Below are 26,856 nucleotides of genomic sequence, written 5' to 3'. Positions count from 1 at the left end.
TGTCAGAATGCTTACATGTGGAGTGTAGACTGATTTTGCATTGATGTGCAGGTGACGTCTCAATGTAGTACAGATTTGGGGAAACTGGTGACAGTGGAGCAGTCCTGTCGAGTGCTCACCAGCAACCTCTTCAGGGAGTGCAATAGTGTGGTTAGTAACATTAACACTCGATAATCACAATTAAGCATCAACATTTGTGAAGTCCCCTCTAATATTTTCTTATTCTCTCCCATTGCATCTGTCAGGTGGACCCTGAGCCATATTGGGAAATCTGCACTCATGACACCTGCTCGTGCCCGTCAGTCGGTGATTGCGCGTGTTTCTGTAACACTATTGCTGCGTACGCTCATGAGTGCACTCAGAAGGGCATTGTGGTGAACTGGAGGTCCAACGACTTGTGCCGTGAGTCTACTTTTACTTTGTCTGTTCCAAAGACTAGTGAGTTACCTACCTAGACAGCATTTGAAGGCATCATAGGCACACTCCTGATATGAACGCTACTTTAAAGCTAGGCAGCAAAATTAGCAGACAAGTCAACCCCAAAATGTATTTCGGTGATGAGCTCTGTGAAAACAATGAATCCAAGATGTTAGACTGTGATTATGAAAAACAATGCGTGTGTCTTCAGCACTGAGCTGTGAAGATTTGAATAAGGATGCTGGAGTGGAGTGTGAATGGAGATATAACGCCTGTGGTAGCGCTTGTCCCGTAACCTGCCAGCACCCTGAACCGCTGAACTGCCCCGTCACATGTGTGGAGGGATGCCACGCTGTCTGCCCACCAGGTAGCTCAGATTCACACATATATAGAGGTAAATCTACTTCATAGACTTCTGTCTCACTTCCTTTCATGTATTCTGCTTCTATCTCCTCAGGGCAGATTTTGGATGAGGTGCTGAGGAAGTGTGTGGAACCGTCACAGTGTCAGGTGTGCATGCATGCCGGAGAACGAATCTCCCATGGCAAACAGTTCATCCTGAACCATGACGATCCACATCTCTGCCAGATATGGTTTGTACCATTCTGTATGTAACCTTCATCGCTGCATCACCATGTAGGATGTGAATCTCATGAAGACATGTCTGTGTCATATTAGACCCCAAAATCAATCATAAATAATACATTATAGTTTACATTATAATTTAAGCCTAAGAATATTTACATTGTGACATTATTTCCAAAATTTTCATTCTACGTCTAAAAAAAAGTCAATTAACTGCAAAAATCAATGACAATAGTTTGCCGAATAGGACCGCAGCCTCTGGAGATAAAATATAAATCAAGAGTTTAAATTGAGGCGAGGACATGCAAAGAAAAATGCGACTATATGGAAACATGCCCTGTCAGGACATACATCATATACATCCATTTGATGCATGCACAAAAAAGTACAATTATTGTATGCGCTCTAATCTCTATCTTAGCTAGTACTTTTCTAATACAATGGAAACTCTTGATGTTACGGTCTCCTTACAGGGAAAATTCACCCCAAAATTTAAATTCTCTCATTATTTATTCACTCTCATGCCATCCCAGATGTATGTGATTGTCTAAGGTTTTTAGAAGAATATTTCAGCTCTGTAGGTCCGTGCAGTGCATGTGAATGGTGATCAGACCTTGGATGCTCCAAAAATCACATTAAGGAAACTTAAAAGCAGTCCATACGACTCCAGTGGTTAAGTCCATGTCTTCAGAAGTGATAGATTTGGGTGAAAAAATAAAAAATAAAAATCTAAGTCTTTTTAAACTCTAAATCTCCACTTTAACTTTCACTTTTACATCTGAAAGTGAAAGTGTAGATTTAGAGTAAAAAAAAAAAGGTCTTACATTTGCATCTGTTTCTCACCCACATCTATCAAATCACTTCTGAAGTGATAAATGGATTTAACAATTGGAGTAATCTAACAGTTGGATTACTTTTATGTTTCTTTTATGTGATTTTTGGAGCTGCAAATATCTGGTCACCATTGACTTGCATTGGACGGAACTACAGAGCTGAAATATTCTTATAAAGATCTTCATCTGTGTTCTGCTGAAGAAAGAAAGTCAAACACATCTGGGATGGCATGTGGGTGAGTAAATGATGAGAGAATTTTCCTTTTTGGGTGAACTATTCCTTTAAAATGAATAGCTTATTTTGTATCCTTCCTCATTTGGATAAAAGCGTCTGCTGAAGGAGTAAATGTAAATGCATTTTGTTTACATTCAATAAATCGATTTTAAAAATGATCAGCTGATTAATCGGTTATCGACCTTTTCCATCACCTTAGTTATCGGTATCGGCAATATTGATTGCAATTTCGGCATTGTCCAAAATAAAAAGGTTTCCTGAACACAACCCCCATCTGCTATTGGTCAGACAAACAGATAGCCCCGCCCAAACTCATGGCATTGGTTGAACCAATGTAGCCGTGTCAGGCTGGTCTGCATACTCAAACAAAGCAATGTTTACAATGATCAACTGTCATGAAAATAATGAAAGTAGGCATCATTTTCTTAATGAAAGATATCATTTTGTATTTATTTATCTATCTTACCATTTTTTATTAAAATATGACTCTGACATGTTATTTACCAACTTGGTGAGATTCACCCATTTACATGTATTAAATTCATTTTTGTTTGGGTTTCAGTCACTGTGAGAGCAACACGTTGACATGCGATGCATGTCCCGTAACTGGCGTTGCATCCACACTATCACCAACCACTATTAGCAACACGCCTACGCCCCTTCCGGTTTCAACGGCGATGCCAGAGGACGCCTGTGACAGGGCGATGGACTTGGCCTTCTTAGTGGATGGCTCATCTGCTCTGAGTGAGGAAGACTTCAACTCAGTCAAGCTCTTTATCCTGAGGGTTGTCGAACGTTTCCGCATGGGTTCAGCGCATACTCGCGCCACGGTTCTGCTCTTCCACTCCGGCATAAAAAGTTACGAAATGCAGGTGCAAAAGTGGATCTTTAAGAAGATGATTCGTGAGTTGCGTTACAGTGGCGGAGATGTGGCATTCATGGACGAGGCCATAAAATACCTAGCGGTCTACATTTATGACAAGAACAAGCGTGAGCACGCAGGGCGCGTCGCTTTCTTGCTAACGGCGAGCGCAAATCCTCGGCCCATGCGTAGCACCCAGCGCCTGCTGCGTAAAAAAGACATCACCATTCTGACTGTCGCCCTTGGGCCCGACGTCAACATGGCGCAAGTGAATGAGATCACAAAGGCCACGCCCAGCAGTCGCGCTTATGTCTTAAGCAGTGTAGCAGAACTAGATGATCAAGCTCTGGCGGTCACAGACTACCTTTGTACCTTGGGGCTTGACCCTGAACCCCTGAAGAGAACCCCTACCAAAAAGCCCACTACGACCACTACCAAAGCTACCACAACTACCCTAACTTCTAAACCCAACAGTGTCACAGTTCCCCCAACTGCTGCCATTCTAGCTGCATTTCCCAGCATTCACAGCCCTGTAACTAGTTTTCCTCCTAAAGATACAACATATGAGGTTGTCTTTTTGTTAGAAAGCTCTGATACAGTGGGTGAGGAAGGGTTCAATAAGACACGAGATGCTTTGGTCGATGTTATCACCTCACTTGATCAGACCGAGGTGGAAAATCTTCGGATCACGGTGATGCAATACTCACTCACTGTGACCGTAGTAATCAGCCGCATGGAATTGCGCAACAGGGAACAAGTGCTGCATAGAATGCGACAGTTACAATGGACAAGAGGGGCGGAGGTCAACACGGGCAATGCCATTCGTACTCTATACGAGTCAGTCACTACAGACACTCCCAGCAGTTCTCAAGATCAGATGGTGTTTCTTATAACGCAAAGCCCTCCAACTGACGTGATTCAGAGACCTCCGAGCTCCAGCCACAAACGAGTGTATCCGATTGGGATTGGTCAACAGATTCAATATGAGGATCTCGCACAGCTGGGTTTCTCAGATGAACCCATCATGCTGGACAATCCTTCTGACCTTAGGATGTTGCGCCCCATGCTCATCAATATCAGTAGAACAATCAATAGGCCACTGCTGCCTACACTACCACCGAGAGCAACACTCCCCCCTTCAGGTCAGAGGTCACGTCTCCACTATTCTTCTCACCACTTATTTATTTCCATTCTTGTCATTTCTCTTTTTGCCTATGGACCCATTTTTCACACTGGAACGGGGAAGTAAACTGTAGACTTTTATAGTGGTGAAGATAGATTATGACAATCATAAAAGAGAAAAATGCCAAATTTATTGGCATTACTCCCTCAGCAAGGGTAATATAACACATATTTTTAGGTTATAAGTTTACATGAAAAAATCTAATAAATCTGAATATAAAATTAAACATTTGCTCAAAGCCACAGTCTTTGAAAAGGGTCCATTGATCTTTCCAATATTCTTTTTATTAACTTTCAACAATGTTTCTGAATTATGCATGATTTAACACTTTATGCACGGATGGGCCTGCCGGTGAGAAAAAAATCTATCAACAAATAGACTGAACCCCAAGTTGCTCCCAATGGCAGGCTAGCACCGTGCATGGCAGCTCTGCTACCATTGGTGTATGAATGTGTGTGTGAATGGGTGAATGAGACGCGGTGTAAAGCACTTTGAATACCGTTAATGTTAAAAAGGCGCTATATAGGTGAAGACCATTTACCATTTTACCATTTACTTTCCAATGCATGTTGGCATTATGACCAAAACTGAACAGGTGCTTTGCAATTTGCAGACAAATCAGATTTGTTCAGTTTTGATAATTGATATATACACTCACCTAAAGGATTATTAGGAACACCTGTTCAATTTCTCATTAATGCAATTATCTAATCAACCAATCACATGGCAGTTGCGTCAATGCATTTAGGGGTGTGGTCCTGGTCAAGACAATCTCCTGAACTCCAAACTGAATGTCAGAATGGGAAAGAAAGGTGATTTAAGCAATTTTGAGCGTGGCATGGTTGTTGGTGCCAGACGGGCCGGTCTGAGTATTTCACAATCTGCTCAGTTACTGGGATTTTCAAGCACAACCATTTCTAGGGTTTACAAAGAATGGTGTGAAAAGGGAAAAACATCCAGTATGCGGCAGTCCTGTGGGCTGAAAATGCCTTGTTGATGCTAGAGGTCAGAGGAGAATGGGCCGACTGATTCAAGCTGATAGAAGAGCAACTTTGCCTGAAATAACCACTCGCTACAACCGAGGTATGCAGCAAAGCATTTGTGAAGCCACAACACGCACAACCTTGAGGCGGATGGGCTACAACAGCAGAAGACCCCACCGGTACCACCCATCTCCACTACAAATAGGAAAAAGAGGCTACAATTTGCAAGAGCTCACCAAAATTGGACAGTTGAAGACTGGAAAAATGTTGCCTGGTCTGATGAGTCTCGATTTCTGTTGAGACATTCAGATGGTAGAGTCAGAATTTGGCGTAAACAGAATGAGAACATGGATCCATCATGCCTTGTTACCACTGTGCAGGCTGGTGCTGGTGGTGTAATGGTGTGGGGGATGTTTTCTTGGCACACTTTAGGCCCCTTAGTGCCAATTGGGCATCGTTTAAATGCCACGGCCTACCTGAGCATTGTTTCTGAACATGTCCATCCCTTTATGGCCACCATGTACCCATCCTCTGATGGCTACTTCCAGCAGGATAATGCACCATGTCACAAAGGTCGAATCATTACAAATTGGTTTCTTGAACATGACAATGAGTTCACTGTACTAAAATGGCCCCCACAGTCACCAGATCTCAACCCAATAGAGCATCTTTGGGATGTGGTGGAACGGGAGCTTCGTGCCCTGGATGTGCATCCCACAAATCTCCATCAACTGCAAGATGCTATCCTATCAATATGGGCCAACATTTCTAAAGAATGCTTTCAGCACCTTGTTGAATCAATGCCACGTAGAATTAAGGCAGTTCTGAAGGCGAAAGGGGGTCAAACACAGTATTAGTATGGTGTTCCTAATAATCCTTTAGGTGAGTGTATATATAGAGCCATGTGTCATATGCTTTGGGCACATGGAGACATTTTTGGACACTATGATAAATTAATTTGTAATGTTATAACTTTTGATTGCTTTGTCATCTCAATGCAATTTGTTTCTCAGATATATTCGACATGCTTTGGAACAAAACAAAAGCAGTTTTTCTGGAGCCACCTTATTTACACCTAGAAGTATATAAGACATTTTTGACTAATTCCCCCAAACAGGTAATCTCAGAGCTTAAAGGGTTAAACAGTGAGGCAGTGGGGAAAGAAATTGCTGGCAAATATGGTGCCATACACAGTATAAGAATGATTTGATTAGGATCAGAGTCTGCACCAGGATGATTTACCAAAGGGGGCATAATAGAGGCACCCCATTTTCTTACTCTAACTAAATGCAATTCTGCTTAAAAACTGATCTGCAAAGAGAAAATGGTCAAGGTCTGATCACTTAGAAAAGTAGTAGCATATCTCTCCTCAACAAGCCGTACCATTCATGTCATTCATGTCTGTAACACAAACAGAGAGTTGTAGTTCCCAACCCTGTTCCTGGAGGCCCCCCAACACAACAGGGTTGTAACCACTGGTTTAGAGGTCCGCTCAAATCCTTAGTTTGCCAATAACCATGAAAAAATAAAACAGCAAAGAGACTTCATTTTTGTGAAACTGTGTGTGTTTGTAGTGCCATGTTCTAAGCCCATGGACGTGCTGTTCCTGCTAAGGGCCTCCTCGGAAAACCAGTTTGAAGACTTGAAAACATTTGTTAGAACCTTCATAAAGGGCACAAATATCGGTAAGCCGTCATATAATTGTATGTTTCATTGATTTTTATACAAATAACAGATTTAAACTTTTTTCTTGTTATATGAAGGTCACATTAGAAACTTTTAACCAGGCCTTCATCGTTTATTTTTGGTACTTTTCAAAAGCCTTTTATGTAGATTTGACTGTTTTAGCCTGGTCCCAGACCTGGACTTTCAATATTAATGTGTGACAATCCAAATTATTACATGTTTAAAACTATAATAAAGAAGTCCACAGTGCTAAAAGTGCCCGAAGTGGAATAATGACCCTTCTGTTTCAGGTCGCAATGAAACACAGGTGGCGGTTATAGTATACGGGGCAAAGTCATCCGTGGGGGTCTCATGGAGAGATGAGCAGAGCGAAGATAACCTTTTCAAGCTGCTGGAAAACATACACAGAGAGACAGACAACACACCAAGACTGGGTAAACACACAGCGCTCACTGAGCGCTCCACAGCAGCCTGACAGTTAAAATACACACCACGTCACATACATCCTCTGTCTATGCAGGAGCTGCTCTGCGATTGGCTGTTCAGACCGCCATTTCCTCCACCAGTGGGGGGCGGATGGGCATCCCTAAAGCTGTGGTTATGCTGGTGACTGACAGGTCAATAGACTCCGTGCAAGAAGCAGCAAATGAGGCTCTGACTGCTGGTGCGTGAAATTGCTATTTATCTTTATTAAACCACTCTTTTTCTAAAACTGGCAATCTGTAGTATGTCAAAGGTAATTAGACCTAATCATTTACTCAGCCTCATGTTGTTCCAACCTGTATGACTTGAAGATGAAGATGGCAGCCTCAGTCACTATTTCTTTTCATTTTATGCCAAAAAATACGCATTTTGGGTGAACTATCCCTTTAAAGACCCCATGAAATCACAATGGGAGTTTTGTGGCTTTTTGTTTATGTCTTTTAGCTTTTCTAGATGCTGGTGAACTCCTAAAAGTTGGCCAAATAAACTTAGAGCAGATAACAGTATATGCATTCTCTTCCTGGAAAATAAGGACCATAATATGGTGTTTTTTTTGTTGTTTTTTTTGTCCAATAAAATGCTCTCTGGGACGAGAATGCTCCTCTGCTTTTTAAGGAGTGGTTTTAGATGGTCTTTGCTGGCCATGAAGCCTGTCAAGCTGGTCTGTATTGATGGTTTTTAGATATTGTGTGCACTTGTCAGTGGGTTGGTTGGAAACACCAACTTGGCCATGCTGTGAGACCAAGATCCCGTTCATGATTTCCACTGGCGAATTAATTTGTAACGATAACAGACCTACCACGAGTGCCAAGGTTGTTAATCGCTAGTGTATGCTTCTATTGAAGCCATTAGCAGGTGTTGTATCAACTTCATTTGTTAGTAACCATGTTTAATTCCAGGGCAGGGTTGCACCAGCTGTGCGTAATTCTCACGTAAGTTAGGACGTAAAGCTCACACTAAGGGCTAGTTAGTTTGTAACTAAGTCAGTGCTTAATTCGGTTGCACAACCTGTTCTTAAGGCAGAACTTAACTAGTAGGTCACAAGCTCTCCGTAAAGTGATGCGTAGTTGGACAGAATGATGCGTTTCTTTTGTAATCCAATCAGCAGACTTCAAATTTGTAAACAGGGACCGTGCGCATCATTTCAAGCTGCTGCCTAGCGTGAACTGTCAAAACAAAGACGTACAATCGAAAAAGTTATATATCGATATCAAATCAGTTATCCGCATTATTCCCTCTCTTTTAAACCGCAAACGAGCATATATATCCACATCATCATAAATATCCAAAGGATGATGTCTGTCTCGTAAACCTCGTTGACGAATTTGCCGTTCATTATCTTCATTATCAATGATCATCTCATTGATGTACTCTAATCTGGCTGCCGTCTCATTCCATCCATTCGTTATTCACAGGCTAATGCTGCCGTAAATATTTAGTTTATATGTAGGGTTACGTCCTACGTAAGTTTAACGGTGCAACGCTCCAATATTTAGTAGTGTGTAAATTGTGACTTAGTGCCCATTTACGCAACAACTAGGCTAAATTTGAACTTACGCACAGCTGGTGCAACCGGCCCCTGGTGAATAACTACACTACCCATGATTCTGTTGGAAAACTATCCACCGATCAGAGAATCGTGGCCAACAATGTGCGCCAAAAGAGCTCTGCAGTAGCCGCTGATGTGAATAACGCAATCACATCGTCTCCTTACACTCTCAAATGACCTGTATATTTGCAAATATGTGAATATTTTGCAATAACATTCAAATGTACTGTTTCTGTACTTATAATAAACATCTTTATATCGATAATTTTACATTGTATTTAATTAAATTACATAATTCGCAATGCTTCATAGGATTGTAATCAGGGCTGGACAGGGATGAGAAATCGGCCCTGGATTTTACATGGCAACTGTCCCAAAAGTTGAGTGCGGGTGTTCGCTGTCCTCTTCTTCATAAAGCGGCGGCTCTTTTTAGCTTATCACGGCCCATTCAGCACGTTTCGCGACTGACCAACCAGCCCGCTCGGTTCTCTCGATGGCCATTTCGCCCCTGATCTGCCCCAAAGTGCGTCAGCCCACTGGGAAAATATGCCAGATTACCAGTCCGGCCCTGATTGTAGTTGATTCCCTCATTAAAGACGTTAAGTACAAAATCTTGTACCATTGTCTTTTTTTGTCGACTTTCAGACACTTTTTTGCTTCAAAAGCCATTTTTCCACCATCGGTCTGAACAGTTTCCATCGCAAAACCGTACCGTTCCATGCCGATCCGGGACAGTTGGCATGGTTACAGTTCCTTTTTCCACCATGTTGTGGTGAAATCAAGAGAGATCTCTCTGTTGGTGGCGACATGAGAGGTAAACATTGGAGCGAGTGCGCTATGGAGGATGTTTCAGTTTTTAGAACTGCTTTTTCCCCTGGTTTAGTCGGCTAATACACACAAAAGACATTGCAAAGAGCAAAGAGCAAAGAGCAAGAGGTTTACCATCATGAGGGCTTGTGTATGCAACCAGACATGAACACACAGAAAGGTCAAAGTTGCCAGACTAGCTACAGACAAAATATTATATGAGAATATATGGATGAATTTTTAGTTTTAATGAGATACAAATCTACTTCCCTGATGAAAAATGGCATGTAGAAAATAAATGTAGGCTACAGTAAAAGTTCAACCAATTAATTTCAGCCAAGTATTAGCTAAATTGGCTAATAAAGCTAGCTAAAAGCGGCATAAGTTACATTGGCGCTAGCGAATTCAAACAATCCTGAGTCACCATGTACTAAAGCCATTCAACCAGCACGGTTGAGCATGGTTAAATACAGTTGGCTAACCGTGCCAACCGGGTCAAGAGCGGTTTATAATCATGCCATGCCTAACAGTTCTCATGCTGGAATGCTACTGTAACCGTTCTCATGCTAAGAACCGTTGGTGACAAAGCGTCTAGAATTTGTAATGTTGTTATTCACTTTGGTGCTGGTTGGTTTTGTTCTTGGCTTAGAAGTCTTTTAAGGATTTTATAATAATAATAATAATTCCTTGCATTTATATAGCGCTTTTCTAGGCACTCAAAGCGCTTTACATAGTATAGGGGGAATCTCCTCCACCACCACCAGTGTGCAGCATCCACCTGGATGATGCGATGGCAGCCATAGTGCGCCAGAACGCCCAACACACCAGCTATGGGTGGAGAGGAGAGAGTATAGTTATGTACCCAATTTATGGAAAACATTAATGGGGAAAAATACTTCCGGAGCCAAGATGGCCGACAAAGTGGGCAGGCACTGTTACACTATTCAGTAGCAAAAGTAGCATTATTTTTGGATAAGCCTTTGGATAAGCTTCCTGTTTCAACAGGAAATATGCCAAAAACAGGAAAGAAATGTGTATTTTTCAAAGCATTTGTCATAGTTAATCGGTGCATCTATATGTTTCATACAGGTGTGTCTGTGTTTCCCATCGGGCTGGGTAACCAGTATGACCAAACTGAACTGAGCACGCTCGCTAGCCCACATGGTCAGGACAACATAATTCGGCTCAGCAGCACAGAGTACCTGCTCGCCATGGTTGTACTGGACAAATCATTCACCGACAAACTCTGTAGAAGTGAGACAATCCTAGATCACCTACACACACTCTCTCACACACCTCCTGTATATCCATCTTCACATTCATTGCACAGTTGAACAGGATAGTATTTTAGCAATTTATAATTATGAAGATGTTGTTAATAATGAGAATGACAATGCTGATGAAGATTATGATTATAACAATGATGTCTCTCAGCGGGTCCTCCTGGAGTGTGTGTGGATGATGAAGGAAATGAACGGAAGGTGAGCTTGGATTTAGAAGGATGTAAAAATCCTGTAATTCACTCCAATTAATGACTTCTAGCACAACTCAGCTGAACTTAACTTTTAGACCATCAGCTTCTAATTGTCTAAATTACAACCAGACTGTCAGAGCACTTCTCCATAACCTCAAATCAAGCATTCTCGACCAATAACTTCATCCCTAAAACTCTTAAAGGAATATTCCGGGTTCAATACAAGTTAAGCTCAATCAACAGCATTTGTGGCATAATGTTGATTACCAGAAAAAAGAAAAACTATATGACTCGTCCCGCCTTTTCTTTAAAAAAAGCTAAATCTGGTTTCCAGTGAGGCACTTACAATGGAAGCGAATGGGGCCAAAGGCCACAAGACATACTCAAAATGTGTGTTAACATGATTTTAGTGTGAAAATCGCCTGCTAACCTTTTCTGTGTTAAATTATATGCAATTTTACACAGTGTTGCTATGACGACGGGATGGCGTAAAACACTAAAACGAGCGGAAAAACAACGATTTATAGCGACATTATTTACAGCTCAAATAATGCACAATTTTTTAACAGAAGAATGAATTAAAGTGCTTTTATAAAATTATAAAATTCACATTTCTGCCTTTAAACCCTCCAAAAATTGCTCCATTCACTTCCATTGTAAGTGCCTCAAAGTAACCTCCATTTGTGCTCTTTTTTTTAAAGAAACTTTGGGACAAGTTGATATTATTTTCTGTGGTCATTACCATTATGCCACAAATGCTGTTGATTAATACTTGTATGAAACACAGAATTTTTCTCATTAAAGCTGCTCATTAATGACAGCTGGGAAAAACTCTATGCAAGTACACAAATGCAAATGTTTGGCCAATGCACTGAATGCTTGCGGTCCCGTTGTACATACTTAATGTACAGAAAGAAGGAGACACATGCCGTACTTGCATTGTTATTAATTACGTTTTTGAAAAACACAACGCATTAAATTGACATTACATAGCTACTGAAGAAGGTTTGCATTCACATACTTGTACAGAGTGTTTCAAGCTTAACGCAGACTAACAAAGACCCCTGATGTATCGTATTTGAGCCGTCTTAACTATTTCTATATTTCCAAATCTCTGTCCATCAGCCCGGTGAGACGTGGCTGTTGACGGACGGTTGTCACTCAGTGCTGTGCAATCCACACGGGACGTTAACGGTGCAGAGCCACAGAATCAACTGTGAGAAGATGGAGCCTCCGGTCTGCAAAAACAACCTCCCGGCCCTCCGCCTCAACAACACCTGCGGCTGTTCCTGGGCCTGTCCCTGTACGAACACACACCTGTCACTATGGCAACAACCTTTTGTGAATATCGCACTGAGCGCGTTTACATGCATGTTCTAACATCGATTATGCTTATCAAGCCGACATTACGTGTGGTCATGTAACTGACTTAAACGGCTTTCCATTATCGTGGTACGGTCATAAACGGGTTTAAGCAAAAAACTGTTGACATGCACTGAATTTTGATTCATGTAAACACCTTTACAGCTGTTCTTACTAGCTTATCCAATGGGCGTAAGTGTTGTGTGGACCTGCCTGTTTACGTTTTGAAATCAAACGCAGAGAGTAACACAACGAAGTCTCATGTGAACGTGGTTTTCTTACGTTGTCGTTTTTTTTAAATAACCTGATTTTTGGGGGGCCTGGGATGCTCAGCGAGTAAAGATGCTGACTACCACACCTGGAGTCATGAGTTTGATTCCAGGGTGTGGTGAGTGACTCCAGTCAGGCCTACTAAGCAAATTGGCACGGTTGCTATGAAGGGTAGAGTCACATGGTGTAACCTCCTCGTGGTTGCTATACTGCGGTTCTCGCTCTCGGTGGGGCGCGTGGTGAGTTGTGCGTGGATGACGCGGGGAATAGCATGAAGCCTCCATGTGCTGTGCTTGGTATTAAAAAGTTTGAAAACCCCTGATCTAAGTCAACGTGAAATGGCATTTGCATCCAATTTTACTGACATATTTATGAGTGAAACTACATTTTCGAAAAAAAAAAAAAAAAAGTTGGACGGCGATTTTATCTATCGAGTTTGATTAGATCCTGAAAGACGAAAAAAATAAAATCTTTAAATGAACATGCATGAATCTTCACAAAAGTAACTAAGATATCAGGTAAATTCACAAGTTAAGTGATACTATTAATAATCGAGCAATCTGATTATGCTAAGTATGCTTATGCTTGTAAAACGTTACAAAGTGTGCGCACACAAGACCTTCAAAACTCATTAAAATCTCTCTTTACACAGTATGTTTACATGCACTTCAAAAGTTTGTTTTCAGTCGAAGTAAAACAATAATTTGCCTTTTTAAAACGTCATGTAAACACTTTAATCCGACCAGTCTGATTTTTGTGTCATCGGACTAATAGACCTAGATAATGCTTTGTCCAGCATGTATACACGTTAATCGAAACACAAATGGCATCGACGATGTGCGCATGCTCTAAGAGGTAGAGGTGACGCGCAACGTGCATTAGCGATACTTCCTCAGCTTACATCCTTCCTTCAAATATCCGATTATGTGTCATGAATACTTGGACAGAGGTATGCAAAACCCCGCTGTAGCTCGATTATACCCGCACATGTAAACGTTACTTGTAATTGTGATTATAACATGCTTGCTTTTATTTCCTTAGGCAGTTGTATGGGCAGCTCCACTAGTCACGTTGTGTCCTTTTCGGGAGCGGCTCTGAAGCTGACATCCGCTTGCTCTTATTTGCTGCTTCGCTCTGGAGGGGCGGAGCTAGTGTTGCACACGGCTGCCTGTCAAAGCTCACCCAATCAGATTTGCATGAAGAGCTTGGAGCTGAGAGAGGGCGGGACAAGTGTGGTGCTACAGAATGATATGACGGTAAAAGTGATCAGGAGGAAGCAACAGTGATGTACTATTGAGTTAGATAAGATACTCAACACATTTTTCTGTATTGTAGGTGACTGTGAATGGTGTGGATACTGCTGTTCCGTTCAGAAATGGCGGAGTGACTGTGACGCAGATTGGAGCTATTCTGCACCAGTTGAGATCAGAGGAACATGGGTTCACACTTACATTCACTCCTCACAGCAATGAGTTCATGGTCAACATGGACATCACCATGAAAACCAACACCACTGGCTTATGTGGTAACTATAGTCCATTCATGGTTTTGGTTGTAACATTGAGTTTGTGTGCTTTTGAGATTGTTAGTTTAAAGGAATGATTCATACTGTTGATTACAACAGAAAATAATCTCGTCTTCTTCGCTTATTTTGTGAATAAAAAAGAATAATGTACTTACAATGGAAGAAAGGCACATTCTGGAGAAATGTAAGGCTCAAAAAAGCACTTTTCTGTATAAATATGTAAACAAGTACAATGGAAGTCTATGGGGAAAGACGCTGCTCTGGGATTAACATTAAAATACTGTACAGTATAGCCACAGGATTTAAACGTGTTAACATGAGGCTTGTGCGATAGAACCTGTGCACAGTTATATTCAATCCTTCGACTCCTCTGGGTTACCACGGTCGTGGAAAACCTGGAAACATCAGAGAATTTGAAAATGGTCATTCCCAGGCCTGGAAAATTCCGGGAAATATAATGTTTTCTAGTTATGCTCAGTTCTAATATCTATCATAGACTAGTTATTTATAATAGCTATACTTTGTGAGTACAAACTCCATGATATGATCTAATAAAATTAGGGCTGTCAATCAAAAACATTTTAAAATTGATTTAATTACATTTACATGGTATGCCGATTAATTAATCGCAATTAATCGCATACAAAAATATTTGCAGAGAAAGCCCCTCAAATAGCAATAATTCAATAAATAATGATGAAATCATTATAAATTGTTTTATTTAAAATAATATAAAAATAAAAATATATATATATATTAATATAATACAGATAATTAAAATGCATTACATAGTTTTAGCTTTAAAAAAGACAATACAAAAAGTGTCTCTAGAATGCAATATATTGTTGTTTATTTCCATATTATTGAACATTAGCCTATCGTTGGCCTACAGTTCACAGCAATCAATTCCGAGATTTATTATAAGGGCTTGTTTAAGGACGTGTCAATGTTTGAAACTTAGGAAAGCACGTCTTGAGATTCCTGCCTTCAGATATGCACTCCATCAAGCTGTGTTTGTACGCAAGAACACGTCCTTTCTCGTCTTGTGTTGTCTGCTGTCAGTAAGTGCGGGTTGTTCTCTGTATAAGCTGCTCGTTGCCTATACAGCGAGTTTCACTTACTGCCCCCTGGAGAAAACAGCTGGTACTGCAGTCTTGAATTGCTCTTGGAAGGAATATTCCTTATCAAGGTCTGGGACATGATTAATCGTGTCACATGATTAATCTTTTGAACATGTTATTTTTTATATACTATTAATCGCACTGAATTAACGCATTAAATTGACAGCCCTAATTAAAATCTTTATCCAGTAATCACGAGTGTAAATTCGTGTGAAAATCGTTTAAATTAATTGGTTAAAAGTGTGTGGGAACCCTGACTCCTGTCATGTTGAATAGACCATAAGCCGATACATTTTGCACGATGCACTCAATGATACCAGAAAGGGGCGTGATGTGATTGTGCACGAATGGTAATTACGTTGGTGACGTAGAACAGTAGTCCCACCACTAAAAGGAACATTTTGGTAACAACACGAAATACGAGTTGGACATGGATGATTTTAAATCCTCCATAATGTCTTGCTTCATAGACTTCAGCTGAAAGTGCATTAATGTAAATCTTCACAAACTGGTTGGTGACATCACGACTAGTCAAATTAGACTCCACTAATGGCCTTGAATAGAATTAAAATCACGAGTCGTGCATAATAATATAGTACATCTAAAACTATGGTAATAAAAATCATAATCATTCTGCCAAAAAAGAAACATGGTTAGCCCCAACCTAACCCTAACCCTAAACTGAGGGAAAAGTTGAACTCTGTAGTAATTGACTACTCACCTCAGATGCTGTCAATTGAGTTTAAGTTGTGCTGAACTTCTCTATGTATGCTGTGTACATTACTCTGTCTATCTCTATCTTAGGTTCCTGCTCTGATGATCAGTCTGGTCTGGTTCTATCAGATGGTTCAGTGACCACAGACCCTAACGTGTATCTGCAGAGATGGGCTCTGGGCGAGTGCGTCCAGCATCAGGAGGTGGAGTCCTGTGCCGCAGGTGTTGCCAAGGGCTGTGATGTGTTAAGTTCAGAGATTTTCAGCCGCTGTCACGCGCTGGTGCCCCCGCAAGAGTACGTGCAGATCTGTCGGAGTGTGGCCTGTCAGCCTAATGCGGTGTGTGATCTCGTCACTGCGTACAGTACTGTGTGCCGTCAACAGGGTGTGTGTGTGGACTGGAGGACGCCCACCCTGTGCCGTGAGTCTTCTGCGAACTATTTTTTTACTTTTTTGTTTTTATTTAGCATCTTACATTTAGTCGATAGTTGGGAATAATCTACAGGAAATGATTGTATTTTAAATATTTTAATTTCACGTTAAAATTTGTGTGTGTACAGCCATGGCGTGTCCGACTCCCTGGAGTACGCTGCCTGTCGAACCGGTTGTTTGGAGCAGTGCGGGCCGGGCCAGTTTTACCCTGGAGACGTGGTTACTAGGGGTGATTCTTTAATCAGTGACAATGGATATCAGTGCTTGTCTACACCCACAGAGGGCTGTTTCTGTCCAGAAGGGTTGGTGATAATGGGAGATAAGTGTGTGAGAAGAGAGGCCTGCAGCCAGTGTGTGGACCACCACAGGAAAACCCACCAGGTAACACACAAACAAACAAACAAACAAAATATTTTAATGAACTAAATGCATTTTAGAGTGGTATGGGGTATTTGATCAGGTATTTGCTTAATTCTATTTTCCCCCCTATTACATTCCTGTTTGAGGAAACATTCAATTCTATTCTGTTTGAAAAACAAAAAATGTTATTCTATTCAGTTTGAAGGAACATTCTATTGTATTTGAAGAAACATTCTATTAAAAAAAATTGTATTGTTTAAAAAAAACATTCTATTTTCCCCCATTCTGTTTGAGGAACAATTCTATAATGTTTAAGTAAAATTCTATTCTGTTTGAGGCAACATTGTATTCTGTTTGAGGAACATTCAATTCTATTTTGTTTGGGGAAAAAACATTTTATTCCATTCAGTTTGAAGAAACATTCTATTCAATTTCAGTAAAAATTTTGTTTTGTTTGAAGAAATTCTATTGAGGAAAATGTTTACTGTATTTGAAAAAAAAAATGTGTATCCTCTTTAATGAAACATTATATTCTGTTTGAAGAGACATTCTATAAAAAAAATTATTCTATGTGAGGAAACATTGTATTATGTTTGAGGAAACACTAAATTCTATTCTGTTTTAAAAACAAAAAATGTTATTCTATTCAGTTTGAAGGAACATTCTATTGTATTTGAAGAAACGTTCTATTAAAAAAAATTGTATTGTTTAAAAAAACATTCTATTTTTCCCCCCATTCTGTTTGAGGAACAATTCTATAATGTTTAAGGAAAATTCTATTCTATTTGAGGCAACATTGTATTCTGTTTGAGGAACATTCAATTCTATTTTGTTTGGGGAAAAAACATTTTATTCCATTCAGTTTGAAGAAACATTCTATTCAATTTCAGTAAAAATTTTGTTTTGTTTGAAGAAATTCTATTGAGGAAAATGTTTACTGTATTTGAAAAAAAATTAAAATGATCCTCTTTAATGAAACATTATATTCTGTTTGAGGAGATATTCTATAAAAAATATATTCTATGTGAGGAAACATTGTATTATGTTTGAGGAAACATTAAATTCTATTCTGTTTTAAAAACAAAACATTTTATTCTATTCCGTTTGAAGCAACATTCTACTAAAAAAAATATTTTATAAAAAAAAAACATTCTATTTTCCCCCCATTCTGTTTGAAGAATAATTCTATAATGTTTAAGGAAAATTCTATTCTATTTGAGGCAACATTGTATTCTGTTTGAGGAACATTCAATTCTATTTTGTATGGGGAAAAAACATTTTATTCCATTCAGTTTGAAGAAACATTCTATTCAATTTCAGTAAAAATTGTGTTTTGTCTGAAGAAATTCTATTGAGGAAACTTTTTACTCTATTTGAAAAAAAAAAAAAATGATGATCCTCTTTAATGAAACATTATATTCTGTTTGAGGAGATATTCTATAAAAAAATATATTCTATCTGAGGAAACATTGTATTATGTTTGAGGAAACATTAAATTCTATTCTGTTTTAAAAACAAAACATTTTATTCTATTCCGTTTGAAGGAACATTCTATTGTATTTGAAGAAACATTCTATTAAAAAAAAAAATATTGTTTAAAATTGTTTTATTTTTCCCCCCATTCTGTTTGAGGAACCATTCTATAATGTTTAAGGACAATTCTATTCTATTTGAGGCAACATTGTATTCTGTTTGAGGAACATTCAATTCTATTTTGTTTGGAATTTATTTTTATTCTATTATTGAAGAAATTATATTGAGGAAAGTTTTACTCTATTTGAAAAATTAATAATAATTATCCTGTTCAATGAAACATTCTATTCTGTTTGAGGAGACATTCTATTCTATTCTATACAGTAGCTTTGGGATTTCATGCATCAGTCTCATGGCCTTGATGTGTGTGTTTCAGTTTATGGAGAGCTGGAATCCTGAGGAAAACCCCTGTCTGCTGTGTGTGTGTCTTGATCGACAGCGCATTAACTGCACAGCTTTACCCTGCACCAATGCTAAAGGTAGAGACACACTGAGCATGCATTCTCTCTCTCTTTCTCTTTCATGCTGTAAACGATAAACAGCCTCATTTGTTTGAGGTGACTTCTAAGTGTGTGTTGTCATGGCAACTGTTACTGTGCTGCAGCCCCAGAGTGTGGACAATGTGAGGTTCTCCGGGAGAAGACGGAATCCAAGTGCTGCCCTGAATATGAGTGTGGTGAGCCGAAAAAACACACTGTATCCAAACGCAATGTGCATTACACGGGATACTCATCCATACTTAATATATACAAACATCTACTTTATGTATTTTGCATAAACACGCTGCAATTACACACTGCACCTTGTGAAATATGAAGATACTCACATGCACACATTTTTATTATTCTGATTTCAAGGCACTGTGGGAACTGGATGGATGGACTGTTTGATTGATTACCTAGTGGTGATATAGTGATAGCATCACAGTAATGTACTGTTTGTGTGTGTGTTTGCAGTCTGTGACACTGTAAACTGTAAGCTGTCAAATCCCCCTCACTGTGATCATGGGCTCAGTGTCGTCCTCACAAACCCTGGAGAATGTCTGCCAGTTTATGAGTGTGGTGAGAGCACACATACACACATACTCACCTTCAAACATGCTTATCATATTACACGTGATTTTTGACCATTCAATTTCTCTTTCTCTTAGTTTGCAAAAAGGATCAGTGCCCCATGACGGTCAAACCATCATGCCCTGCATACAAGAAGCTGTCAATCAAACAGACAGAGTGCTGTGATTCGTACGAGTGTGAATGCGACTGTCAAAACGTCACCCGCACCTGCCCACCAGGTTACATCACACAGACAGCCACCAATGATTGTGACTGCATAGAGGTCACCTGTACGCCTGATAAGGTTGGCATGAATTTGTTGTGTGTGTGCCAGGGTTATAGTTCATTTAGTAGTCTGAATTATTTTGTGCATTTCTTTCATCTAATGTAATGTTCACCAGATTTGTAGGGAGGATCGAAACAGGACTGGGTAAAAATATAGATTTTCTGATTAAACTCATGCGACGCTGCATCCACATGCAAGGAACGTTGTATTTTGGTTTCGGTATACGCAACACATGGTTTAAATTAATCTAAACTGACCGATTACTGTTCACAAGACTCTAGACTGTAGTTTAAGGGTTAAAAACATGGCGTAGATTTCCGTGAAGCACTTCTAGGGGTGCAGAGAAAACAAAAGTGCCTCTGGTAAGAAACATCTTTAAGTTGTTTTCATTGAAACCTGCTTGGGTGTCGAGAGTTGCGTCTCTAGTTTCATTTGATACGCCGCTTTACAAAATTATTTATTAACATTAGTAATTGCGTTCCTTTATTTACGGTACATTATCACATTGACAATCAATGGGTTCATCCAAAAGCTGGGAGATGTTGCTTTCAGAGGATTTATATGGAGTTAGGATGAAAATAAGGTGCATTTCGAACTGTTCTGAGACCAGTGCAGACAGACAGCACACTGGAGGTTAAATCATGCATAGTCTTTGTCTGAATGATTCTTAAAATCCTGAGATCGATCTTTTACTGTAAATATTATATATGTTAAATAAATAGCAATTGAACAGCATAGTTTGGGCCCTGTTGCAAATTTTTTAAATGTATATTTTTGTAATGTACAAGTTAGAAGTTTGCCTGTGTAACTAACAGCAATAGAGAGTCAAATGAGAGTCTTTCATATGTAAGCATTATGGACATGGAATTACTGAAATACACCGATCAGCCACAACATTAAAACCACCTGCCTAATATTGTGTAGGTCCTCGTGCTGCCAAAACGGCACCAACCCGCATCTCAGAATAGCATTGAGATGATGTTCTTCTCAGCACAATTGTACAGAGTGGTTATCTGAGTTACTGTAGACTTTGTCAGTTCAAACCAGTCTGACCATTCTCCGTTGACCTCTCACACCAACAAGGTGCTTCTGTCCACAGAACTGCCGCTCACGGGATGTTTTTAGTTTTTGGCATCATTCAGAGTGAATTCAAGAGACTGTTGTGTGTGAAAATCCCAGAAATACACAAACCAGCCCGTCTGACACCAACAATCATCCATGTGATTATCTAATCAGCCAATTGTGTGGCAGCAGTGCATAAAATCATGCATATATGGGTCAGGAGTTTCAGTTAATGTTCACTTCAACCATCAGAATGGTGAAAAAATTATCTCAGCGATTTGGATCGTGGCATGATTGTTTTCTGTAATTTAAATCGTATCGGAATCGTATTGAGAAATTAATTAGGGAATCTATATCGATACTCAGCGCTAGCTGTAACGGTTCTTCATACTTTGTATCAAAACTAAATTGAACTCAAATTGCTTGGTGGTGATTTTTTGTTTTATTTCATTTAGTTTGGGAGTTTAGTTTCAGTTTTCCAATTATGTTTTGTTTCGTTTAAATATTAACACTAGTGTGTGTGTGTGTGTGTGTCTGTGTCTGTGTGTGTGCATGCGTGTGTGTGTGTGTGTGTATATGTGAGTGTGTGTGTGTGTGTGTGTGTGCATGCGTATGTGTGTGTGTGTATATGTGAGTGTGTGCATGCGTGTGTGTGTGTGCATGCGTGTGTGTGTATGTGTGTGTGTATGTGTGTGTCTGTGTGTGTGGGCAGGTTTGGATGTTTACGAGGACATTTGTTTAGGTTACAAACAGGTAATTACAAGGGTATTATGCTATAAATGTGGTTTATGAGGAGATTTCTAGTGTCCCCATAATTTAAATCGATCAAAAAACGTACTAAACTATGCAGAACGCTTTTTGTGAGGGTTAAGTTTAGGGGTAGGGGACAGAATCTATAGTTCATACAAAATAAAATGAATATGTCTACAGAGATTCCTCATAAGGATAGCTGCACCAACGTGCGCGTGTTTTTGTGATTTACGAGGACAATTTTGTAAGTTATAAACTGGTAATTACAAGGTTATTATGCTATAAATGTGATTTATGAGGACATTTCTTATGTCCCCATAATTCAAATCGCTTAAAAATCATACTAAACAATGTTTTATTGAAAATGTAAAAATGCAGAAGGTTTTCTGTGAGGGTTAGGTTTAGGGGTAGGGTTAGGTTTAGAGGATAGAATCTATAGTTTGTACAGTATAAAAGTCATTATGTCTATGGAAAGTCCTCATAATGATAGGTAGACCAACATGTGTGTGTGTGTGTGTGTGTGTGTGTGTGTGTGTGTGTTGTTTGTGTTTATTTGTCATTTGACCTTGGTCGCCCCATGTCTTGGTGAGTGTACTTTGTTATCAGCATGTGAACACTATTTATAAGTATAACCTTGCAGTATTTGTGTTGTTTATTTGCAGGTGTGTGTGGTGGATGCTGTGGTGTATCTGGTGGGCAGCAGGTGGGAAGAGAAGTGTAAAACCTGCACCTGCACACAGCAAACAGACAGACAGACCGGTCTTCACATCGCTCAGTGTGTTGACCCCGTCTGCAACCAGATCTGTCCTCTGGTGCGTCAAACACTCATGCTTTATTAATTGTATTAAAATGTAAATTGGGTGCCTGAATGTGTTGTATTCTTGTAAATATTGAATGTATTCGAATATTTGTAGATTATTGTAGAAACAACATCTGTAACCGATGTAACTTCTGTAATGTGACATACTGTATTTTTGGGTGAAATAGATTATTTAACTGGGGTAAATTATTCCAGAATTTGATTTTACCCATTGGGATTTGATTGGATTGAGGATTTTATGCTTTGATTGTATGAATTAATGTTGTTGTTTTTTCCCAACCGTGCAGTCGAACGTCGGAAGAAGGGCGATTCTTATGAAAATGTCCCGCTCATATTTGCATCAATGCAAATAAATAAATATATGCAACAAAAATATATATATATATATACACACTGGCAGCAAAAAGTTTGGAATAATGTACAGATTTTACTGTTTCGGAAGGAAATTTGTTCTTTAAATCAGCAAAGTGGCATTCAACTGATCACAAATTAAAGTCAGGACATTACTGATGTAAAAAACAGCAACATCACTATTTGGAAAAAAGTCATTTTTGATCAAATCTAGACAGCAGCATCACTCCAACATCTTATCCTTGAGTAATCATGATAAATTGATCATTTGGTGCTATAAAATAACCTGCCATTATATCAAACACAGTTGAAAGCTATTTGGTTCATTAAATGAAGCTTAACGTTGTCTTTGTGTTTGTTTTTGAGTTGCCACTGTATGCAATAGACTGGCATGTCTTATAGGTCAATATTAGGTCAAAAATGGCAAATAAAGAAACAGATTTTCTCTAGAAACTCATCAGTCAATCATTGTTTTGAGGAATGAAGGCGATACAATGCTTGAAATAGCCAAAAAAAACTGCAGATTTCATACAAAGGTGTAACTACAGTCTTCAAAGACAAAGCACAACTGACTCTAACAAGGACAGAAAGAGATGTGGAAGACCAGATGTGCAACTAAACAAGAGGATAAGTACATCAGAGTCTCTAGTGTGAGAAATAGATGCCTCTCATGTCCTCCGCTGACAGCTTCATTGAATTCTACCCGCTAAACACCAGTTTCATGTACAACAGTAAAGAGAAGACTCAGGAGGACTTATGGGAAGAATTGCAAAGAAAAGACACTTTTGAAACAGAAAACAAAAGAAAAGGTTTGAGTGGGCAAAGAAACACAGACATTGGACAACAGATAATTGGAAAAGAGTGTTACGGATCTAAACCCCATTGAGCTTTTGTGGGATCAGCTAGACTGTAAGATGTGTGAGAAGTGCCCGACAAGACAGTCACATCTATGGCAAGTGCTACAGGAAGTGTGGGGTGAAAGGTCAAGTGCTACAGGAAGTGTGGGGTGAAAGGTCAAGTGCTACAGGAAGTGTGGGGTGAAAGGTCAAGTGCTACAGGAGGTGTGGGGTCAAAGGTCACCTGAGTATCTGGACAAACTGATCGCTAGAATAACAAGGATCTGCAAAGCTGTCATTGCTGCACATGGAGGATTTTTTGATGAGAACACTTTGAAGTAGTTTAAGTACATTTGTTTTCAAATTGTAATAGTAATTATTCACGTTATTAATGTCCTGAATATACATTGTGATCAGTTGAATGCCAGTTTGGTGAATAAAAGTACCAATTTCTTTCCATAAGAGCAAAATCTGTACATTATTACAAACTTTTTGCTGCCAGTGTATACAGTAAATACATTATATATATTTTATATTATTATTCAGAACGTATTTATTTTCAGGTCACTAAAGCACATTTTACCCCCCAATTCTCATTTCCGTATCACATCCAAAAGTTTTACTTTTACCGTTCCAATTTTATTTTATTTACCGTATCACTCAATTTTGGAGTAAAATAGGACCAAGACATTTTCTTGACTGGTTTCTTGAGAATCACCCAGAAAAGTAATTTCAGAGGCAGAGAAAGTACATGAAAGCAAGCATAACATCAAACTGGATTTTTGTTGTCTTTACAGGGAACCACATACTCCCATTCAGAGGGCGAGTGCTGTGGTCACTGTCGTAAGACCAGTTGCCTGGAAGGAGGGCGTTTGAGACAGGTGATTGTGTTAGATTTGTTTATTACTGTTTGAATATTCAAAGAACTTAAAATAAATGTTATTTCATTTCACATGTGTGCAGATAGGAGAGCAGTGGGTGACGCCGCAGGACAGATGTGTGTGGAGTGAATGTGTGCAGGTGAATGAGGAAGTGTTTATTCAGCATTCAAACGTGTCCTGCCACCTCATGGACACACCATCCTGTCCACTGGGCACAGAGCTCCAATGCAATACAGCCGATGACTGCTGCCCGACCTGTCAATGCGGTACATTCGACCTCTCATATCTCATATGCACACACACATTGGTTATTGATCATTAAGAATGATCTTAATTCATATTTAGTATACAGTGCATTCAGAAAGTATTCAGACCCATTCGTTGTTTTCATGTTTTGTTATGTTGCAGCCGTATGCTAAAATGCTTTAAATTATTTAACAAATTATTTTTTTTAGATCAATCTACACTCCATACCCCATAAGCAAAATCCAGGTTTTTGATGACTTTGCAAATTTATTCAAAAGAAAAAACTGAAATATCACACTGACATAAGTATTCAGACCCTTAACTCAGTACTTAGTTGAAGCACCTTTGGCAGCGATTACAGCCTCAAGTCTTTTTTGGTATGATGCGACAAGCTTTGCACACCTGGATTTGGGGATTTTTTTGTCATTCTTCTCTGCTGATCCTCTCAAGCTCTGTCAGGTTAGATGGAGACCTTCCAGAGTTGTTTGATTGGGCTCAAGTCTGGTCCACTCAAGGACATTCACAGAGTTCTCCCTAAGCCACTCTTGCATCATCTTGGCTGTGTGCTTAGGGTCATTGTCCTGTTGGAGGTGAACCTTCGGCCCAGTCTGAGGTCCCGAGTGCTCTCAACCAGGTTTTCATTAAGGATATCTCTGTATTTTGCTGCGTTCAGCTTTCCTTCAACCCTGACCAGTCCCCTAGTCCCTGCTGCTGAAAAACACCCTCACAGCTGCCACCACCATGCTTCACTGTTGGGATGGTATTGCAAAGTTGATGAGTGTTGCCTGGTTTCCTCCAGAGATGACGCTTGGAATTGAGGCCAAACAGTTCAATCTTCATTTCATCAGATCAGATAATCTTGTTTCTCAGTCTGAGAGTCCTTTAGGTGCTTTTTTTGTGTGTCTTGCACTGAAGAGAGGCTTCCGTCTGGCCACTCTGCCATAAAGCCCAGATCGGTGGAGAGTTGCAGTGATGGTCGTCCTTCTGCAAGTTTCTCCCATTTCCACACATGATCTCTGGAGCTCAACCAGAGTGACCATCGGGTTCTTGTTCATCTCTCTTACCAAGGCACTTCTCCCCCAATTGCTCAGTTTGATCGGGCGGCCAGCTCTAGGAAGAGTCCTGATTGTTCCAAACTTCCATTTAAGAATTATGGAGGTCACTGTGCTCTTGGAAACCTTCAATGCAACCAAAATTGTTTGTAGCCTTCCCCAGATCTTGTGCCTTGACACAATCCTGACTCTGAGCTCTGCAGTTCCTTTGACCTCATGGCTTGGGTTTTGCTCTGATATGCATTTTCAGCTGTATGACCTTATATAGACAGCTGTTTGCCTTTCCAAATCATGTCCAATCAATTGAATTTGCCATAGGTGGACTCCAATCAAAGTGTAGAATCGTCTCAAAGATGATCCAGAGAAATGGGACGCACCTGAGCTAGCAAAGGGTCTGAATACTTATGTCAATGTGATATTTAAATTGTTTCTTTTGAATAAATTTACAAAGTTATCAAAAATCAGTTTTTTGCTCTGCCATTATGGGGTATGGAGTGTAGATTGATGTGAACAAATATATAATTTAAAGCATTTTAGCATAAGGCTGCAACATGACAAAATGTGGAAGAAATTAAGGGGTCTGAATACTTTCTGAATGCACTGTATATATTATTTACACACACACACACACACACACACACATATATATATATATATATATATATATATATATATATATATATATATATATATATATATATATATATTATCATATATGCATTTGGGGGTTTCTCAGCAAATATTAATACATGCAATTAATTGCAATTTATTATATTTATTAATCGGCACATCGTAATTAATTCCATTAAAAACAACCACCATATAATATATATATATATATTGTGTAGTTGGAAGATTCTCCATAAATATTAATATATGGGATTAATTGTGATTAATTAATTGGCACATCATGTTAGTTCAATAAAAAGGTTTAATCGATTGGCAGCTCTAGTATTAAGCTGCATCCCTTAATGGGGACAGTTGGCTGGTCCCACCACAATGTAAACAAAAACTGACCCACACTCACAAACACACAAACACAAACTGTCATTTATTGCCATCTCTGTGATTTTACCTTACACGTATACATGTTTTTTCTCATTGCAG

General features: G+C 39.4%; 1 protein-coding gene across 1 annotated transcript in view; it reads left to right on the top strand.

The window, feature by feature from the left end:
• The window catches only part of vwf (von Willebrand factor), a 56,825-nt gene that overhangs the window by 24,309 nt on the left and 5,660 nt on the right, over window positions 1-26,856 (top strand). Inside the window, 23 exon segments of the mRNA XM_052152004.1 lie at window positions 52-150; window positions 246-402; window positions 629-784; window positions 875-1,010; window positions 2,633-4,074; window positions 6,673-6,783; window positions 7,075-7,218; window positions 7,305-7,448; window positions 10,713-10,877; window positions 11,058-11,104; window positions 12,223-12,400; window positions 13,771-13,985; window positions 14,065-14,254; window positions 16,180-16,509; window positions 16,649-16,657; window positions 16,660-16,901; window positions 18,790-18,892; window positions 19,018-19,089; window positions 19,370-19,474; window positions 19,564-19,769; window positions 22,226-22,375; window positions 24,368-24,451; window positions 24,534-24,717. Of these exon segments, the coding sequence (XP_052007964.1) occupies window positions 52-150; window positions 246-402; window positions 629-784; window positions 875-1,010; window positions 2,633-4,074; window positions 6,673-6,783; window positions 7,075-7,218; window positions 7,305-7,448; window positions 10,713-10,877; window positions 11,058-11,104; window positions 12,223-12,400; window positions 13,771-13,985; window positions 14,065-14,254; window positions 16,180-16,509; window positions 16,649-16,657; window positions 16,660-16,901; window positions 18,790-18,892; window positions 19,018-19,089; window positions 19,370-19,474; window positions 19,564-19,769; window positions 22,226-22,375; window positions 24,368-24,451; window positions 24,534-24,717 (4,669 nt within the window).

This window comes from Xyrauchen texanus, chromosome 21 (genome assembly GCF_025860055.1).
Source record: "Xyrauchen texanus isolate HMW12.3.18 chromosome 21, RBS_HiC_50CHRs, whole genome shotgun sequence".
In the NCBI taxonomy this organism is placed as follows: Eukaryota; Metazoa; Chordata; class Actinopteri; order Cypriniformes; family Catostomidae; genus Xyrauchen; species Xyrauchen texanus.
This window is presented reverse-complemented; position numbering and strand designations above follow the sequence as displayed.